Below are 6,000 nucleotides of genomic sequence, written 5' to 3'. Positions count from 1 at the left end.
AACCTTTGCACAACGTACACCCAATAAGAGTGCAAAGGCTCAAATCGTTTTGGAGGCAGCCAATTGATCCGGGCACGCGTCAAACTCTCCTAGTGGCGCTGAGGGACATGATCCCAGCTGACTTTCGGGCCGGCGTCAGCGCTTCCTCAGGACCGACTCAGCACACAGCTCCCGAAAGCTTGCGGAAAAGGACGATTTTCTCGTGATTTCCCAGTCGGTCTAACACAAGGTGTCATGCTGGAACCCAGCATTCTTGGTTTTTTGTGTTTTTGTTATCGTACGTCCAAAGAAGGAAACGCTTCGAAGTTGACGACCTGCTCACTCGCTGCCCACGTCCGGGAAGTAAGTAAGAAGACTTATTCGCACGTTATTTCAGTGTATGATACCCTTTTTTCCCCCAGCACACACCATGGTGTTGCACTTCCCTGTGGGGTTTCAGGGCGGGCCCGGCCCGGCCCCCGTCATTAGGGACCAGTGTAAACAACGGCCGCAGCCGAGGCGAGGCGAGACTCCCCGCTGCGCGCGCACTCCCCTCCCCCTCCCCGGGAGACGCGTGTGGGGCTGACTCCGCCCCCGCGGGCGCCCATTGGCTGCGGGGCTCACGCGAGCCGGCGGCGGCTGTTTGCCCGCGAGTGACCCCGGCGGGGTGGGGGGAGGGGAGAGCGCTGCCCCGCGCGACCTTTCTCCTGCATCGGCGCGACGCGGCCCCTCCCCCAGCGCGGCAAGATGGCGGCGCTGAGCAAGTCCATCCCCCACGGCTGCTACGAGCTGGGGCACACCTGGGAGCCGCGCTGCACCCGCGCCTTCCTGCACATCACGCACGGGGCCCTGGCGGAGTCCCTGCGCATCTATGGCACCCTCTACCTGGTGAGCTGGGGGTGGGGCAGGAGGGGATGCGGATGGGGATGGAAGGGGAGGGGGCCTCTCCTGAATAATACCTGGATTATAATAATACCTGGATGGGGATGGGGTGAGAGTAGGAGGGGCTGGGGCAGGGGGTGGGGGTGATGAAGGGGGCTGGGGGGCAGGGCAGGGAGAGGTTGTTGGAGGACTGGGGACCAGAGTAGGGGGGCAGGGGGGGGCAGGAAAGGATATAGGGGTCTGGGGTCGGGAGGGGCGTGGGGTGATGGAGGGAAGGTTGGGAGCAAAGTGGGGGGACAGTAGGGAGGGGAAGGGGTGATGGAAGGGTTTTTGGGGCAGGGCAGGGGGGGGGTTGGAGGGGTGATGGGCTGGAGCAGGGCAGGGAGAGGGCCTGAGGGCTGTGAGTATGGAGGAGTGGTGGGGTGGTGCAGGGAGGAGGGGATGGGTGGATGAGGAAGGGTGCAGAAGTTCGGGGCAGAGGGGGAGAAGCTGTGGTCGGGGTTGGGTGTTATAGGAAGGCAGGTGCAGGCCCCTGGGCCACAGGGCATCCCTGACCTGGTGAGTGTGGCGGGGGAACCTCATGAGGTAGGCAGTGGGGGCGGGGTGTGATGCCGTTTAGGGGCCTGTGGGTGGGGTGGCTGAGGGGTGCTGGGGCTGCGATCCAGAAGTGCAGGTGGAGGGCTTGTGCTAAGCCAGGAAGCATCTGGGATGCCTTTTGCTGTCACGTTGTTTCCTCTTATCTGGGATGAGCATCCTACTTCTACCCCCTCCACACCATCTCCCACCCTGTGCATCTTTTGGAGGCATCGGGCATGTGTCCTCCCTCTAGTCTGACTTGAGATGTCCTCTTGCACCCCTCCTCTACCTTGGGAGGCATCTGCTGTTCACCTCTGAGTACAGTTATTTGCTTTCTGCTGAGACATGCCCTCACTTCCTTCTTTTCAAACATTTATATTCCTGCTTTTAAGTGTGCCTCTTCCTGCTCCCGATTATGTGATTTGTAAAGGGCTGCATCTTAACTATGGGCTCCAGGGAAAATATTCCAACTGAAATTGTATCTCCTTTACAGGGCACTGCCTTCCCAGCAGCGGTTTGTGAGGCTTGGTGAGAGATTTTCTTCAAATGACTAGGAAAGCAGTGCTGGTTTCCTTTGGGAGGAGGGAGGCTGATGTTGACAAGCTCCTTTGCTGTTGTGGCAGATTGCATGAAAGGAAACAAAGCAATGGAGGGTCTTGATAATTCTGTCACTAGCATATATGAAGGTCCCATTGGGGTCAGTAGAAACCTGCATTTGTAACAGTGACACGACAAACTCCAGACATTCAAACCTTTCAAAGGCACCTAAGCAGCTAAGGTGCCCAGTTCCAACTGAAGTGTTTTTGTAAACTGCTTAAGCTCTTTTGAAAAATAACTGTTCAAAAGACTTGGCAAATCCTTCTTTGCAAATGATACCACCTCTATTATGAGCCCTGATTGCTTTTCCTTGCAAATGAGAAACTTTATCATCTTCAGTGAACCCCAAATAAGACAGATGAGGTTATCTTTCATTAGGCCAGCTAAATCGTTGGAAACATTGTCCTTTGCAAGCTTTTGGGCACAAACACCCTTCTTCAGGCATAGGGAGAATCTGCTGGTGTTTTTGTGCTCTCCTGGGTGGAACAGACGCTTAAGCTAGTATGCAAAATGCAGGTCTGTAAAAATGCAAATGTGTGGCAGTGCCGATCAGAGGTGATAGGAGATGGTAGGTGGGGGGAATGTTGACCTGGTTATAGAATGTAGCTGGTAAAAAGTAGAGAAGTTACCTGGGGTTATTGGATGGCAGGCAGGTTACCTTGGGTTATTGGATGGCAGGCAAGTTGTAGTGTGCCACAAATCCAATGTCTGTATTTAGTCCATGATGTTTTTGTTTCCAGTAGATTTATCAAGTGAAGTGTATAGGCTGATCTATGAAAGGTGTTTTGTAAATTCCCTTTGAGGATTAGAACTAAGAGGTTGGAGAGAGCGTGGTTGCCTTGTGAGAAGTGTGCACCCACAGGTAACTGGGTATTTTTCTCTTTGATAGATTTTTGGTGTGCATTCATTCTGGTGTGCAGTTGTTTGGTTTTTCCTACATATTTTCCATTAGGGCATGTAGTGTACTGCATGAGATGCATTACATTTCTGGAGGTGCAGGTGTAATATCCTTGTCTGCCTGTGTCCTTAGACCAGCACAGTTACAACCAACACCCCAAATAAGGAAGACTTGTCAGGTACACCTGGACTCACTCGCTGAAGGAAAATTCAGACACAGAAAATTTGGGCACCAGCTCTTCCGTAGACTTTCTTTTATTTACCTTGCTGGACTTTGCTTACGTGAGTGATCTCCATCACTTCAAAAGGGTATAGAACCATAGAAAATTAGAGTTGGGAGGGACCTCAGGGGGTCATCTAGTCCAGCGTTTCTCAGCCTCAAGGTTGTAAGAATATATGTAAGGGTTGCGAACAGACCTTAAAAATGGATCAACAAACTTTAAAAATGGATTCTCTTTTAAAGGAGAAAAATGTGGGAAACTGTGGCTTTTCCCTTGCAGATTGACAGAGTTCCAGCCTGCAAGGGGCTGCTTGCCCCCCATCCCACACACTGGGAGGCTAGGGGTGGGTGGGGGGGTGCAGCGGGTCAAGAGTGAGGGGCACTGTGTCTGGACTGGCCATTGATGTTTATAAATGGGTCCTGGAATAAAAAAGGTTGAGAACAACTGAAATGGGTATGGTCCTGCTTTGAGCGTGGGTCAAACCAACTAGATCACCCCAGCCAAGGCTTTGTCTAGCTGGGTCTTAAAAACCTCCAAGGATGGAGCTTCCAGCACCTCTCTAGGTAACCTGTTCCAGTGTTTTACTACCCTTCTAGTGAGAAAATTCTTCCTTATATCTAACCTAAACTTCCCTTGCTGCAACTTGAAACTATTGCTCCTTGTTGTGTCATCTGCCACCACTGAGAACAGCTTAGCTCCAGATGGGTAGACGGTCTAGCTCAGGGGGTGGGCAATTATTTCAGGCGTGTTTCAGGTTTACTGAGTTTTGGCAAGCCGTCAAGGGCCACATGATAGGCAGCCAGGGGCAGCTAAATATTAATTTTCTAAATTTTTTAGGGGCCCTGTGGGCCAGATGGAATGGCCTGGCAGGCTGCATTTTGACCACCCTGGTCTAGCTCCTGTCTACAGGCTAACAGACTAGTTCCACTGAGAGCAGTCTAGCTCCGGATGGGTAGATGGCTCATGTGGGTTAAGAGAATCAGATGTATAAGCATCCACAGGACTGGCATTTCTGTTTGAAGGTCTTGCAGCACTAAATATAAAACACCAAATCTGTATTTAGTTTATTCCCCCTTTAAGTTCTTTCTGTTACGTGTGTTTGCCAGCTTCTACTTCATCCTTGTAGTTTTATCAGTGGGTGGTCAAAGGGTCCTTTCCATTACTTCTTGGACCAGGTCCTTTTCACAGCAGTAGAAATGAACACATCTGGCCCTCCACATCCAAGCTACACTGCTGCATTGTTCTTTGCTAGGCATGTAATTGCCTCTGTCTGTTTGCTCCTCTTGCCACAAGTCAAACTTTGGAAAGTGTTAACTATTTCCTCTCCCAAACTTTTTGTGGAAGTGAATTAGAATGAGTAGACAAGGAGAGAGCAAAGGGCCAGAGGCTTGTGGGTGCAGAGGTGAACAGGTTTAGGGACTGCTGTGGTTCAGAGTCTGAAATGTTTGGCCACCTTTCTGTTAATTATGACACAGATAGAGCCAAACAAATGATGCCACTGTTTGGTGAAAATGACTTGTGAATGAGATGTTTGCTTTCATCAAATAGCCTAAATAGCCTTTGTTTGTTAAGCAGCCCCCTGAGACTTTTTTTTTTTTACATAATCATGACATGTGCTTAAAAGTACTTCTAGTAAAGTTAATCTGCAACCTTAGGGTTCTTTCTTTATATTGGTTCCAGTTTTGGCTAGTTGCTTGTACAAAATGTGTTTGGCAGTTGTATAATGTATTTTAGAGATTGAGTAAGCCTGTCAGAATTGATTTTTTTTTAGAAGGAGCTTTGTACCTGACTCAGTAAACATGTCAAAGTGTTATCATAAATAACTGCCTTTCACCTGTAATTCAGTAAAAATAAATAAGCAGCATGCTAACTGCAGTGTCTTTATTTGTTCAGTTGGCAATTCTCAGTAGGTCCTGAGATAATTTATTTTAAAAAAAAAATTGTATAGGTATAAAATGCTTTTGGGATGCCAAACAGACTCAAGTAGAAGGGGATTTTCAAAACTGGTATCTGATCTACTTAAATCAAATGAAAACCCAGTTTCATAGTTTGTAGGGTCGGAAGGGACCTGAGTCCGACCCCCTGCCATGGCAGGAAAGAGTACTGGGGTCAAATGACCCCAGCAAAGCGTTCATCTAGCCCCTCTTAAAGACCCCACGGTAGGAGCTAGCACCATTTCCCTTGGAAGTTGGTTCCAGATCCTAGCCGCCCTGACCGTGAAGTAGCGCCTCCTGATGTCTAGCTTGAATCTCCCCTCTGCCAGCTTGTGACCGTTATTTCTGGTCACTTCTGGCAGTGCTTGGGGGAGCAGTGACTTCCCCAATGCCTGCTGATCCCCCCTGACTAGTTTGTAACAGGCCACTAGATCCCTCCTTAGCCTTCTCTTGTGGAGGCTGAACAGGTTCAGGTCCCGTAGCCTCTCCTCATAGGGCCTGCCCTGCTGCCCCCGATCATGCGAGTGGCCTCCTCTGGACCCTCTCCATGTTGTCCACATCCCTCTTGAAGTACGGCGTCCAGTTGTTTTAGTCCTGTAGTCACAGGATTGGGGGGTGGCTTTGGACACTTCTACACCATTCTCAAACTAGCTTCCTGGTATGAAGAAGATGGTAGTTAGGAATCCAGGTACCTACTATAGCTAAATGTCCAGCCACTGCTCTCAGAGCTGCACCTTTGCTCTGTGTTGGCAGAAAGGGATTTTGAATGTTTTTCCAGTAGGTCATTCATGAAACATGTGTTCCAGTAGTTAGCTGTGCATTTTTGGAGCTGAGTTACTGGATTTCCTTTATTCTAAAAGTTATTTTTTAGAATGCCCAAAATTTCCCCAAATCAGTGTGGATTTGGCCACCCT

At 49.6% G+C, this 6,000-nt stretch overlaps 1 protein-coding gene across 2 annotated transcripts in view; it reads left to right on the top strand.

Annotated features, from left to right (window-relative positions):
- Window positions 1-598: 598 nt before the first annotated feature.
- Window positions 599-6,000, top strand: part of TMEM135 (transmembrane protein 135) — a 346,955-nt gene continuing 341,553 nt past the window's right edge. The window contains exon 1 of one of the 2 annotated variants that reach the window (XM_090030607.1): window positions 599-867. In XM_090030607.1, coding sequence (XP_089886733.1) covers window positions 727-867 — 141 coding nt within the window. In that variant the 5' untranslated portion in view covers window positions 599-726. The remainder of the gene's footprint in view (window positions 868-6,000) is intronic. The other variant, XM_090030608.1, reaches the window with a different exon arrangement.

The sequence above is a fragment of the Crocodylus siamensis genome, chromosome 1 (assembly GCF_052110815.1).
Source record: "Crocodylus siamensis isolate JL-2025a chromosome 1, ASM5211081v1, whole genome shotgun sequence".
NCBI lineage: Eukaryota > Metazoa > Chordata > Crocodylia > Crocodylidae > Crocodylus > Crocodylus siamensis.
This window is presented reverse-complemented; position numbering and strand designations above follow the sequence as displayed.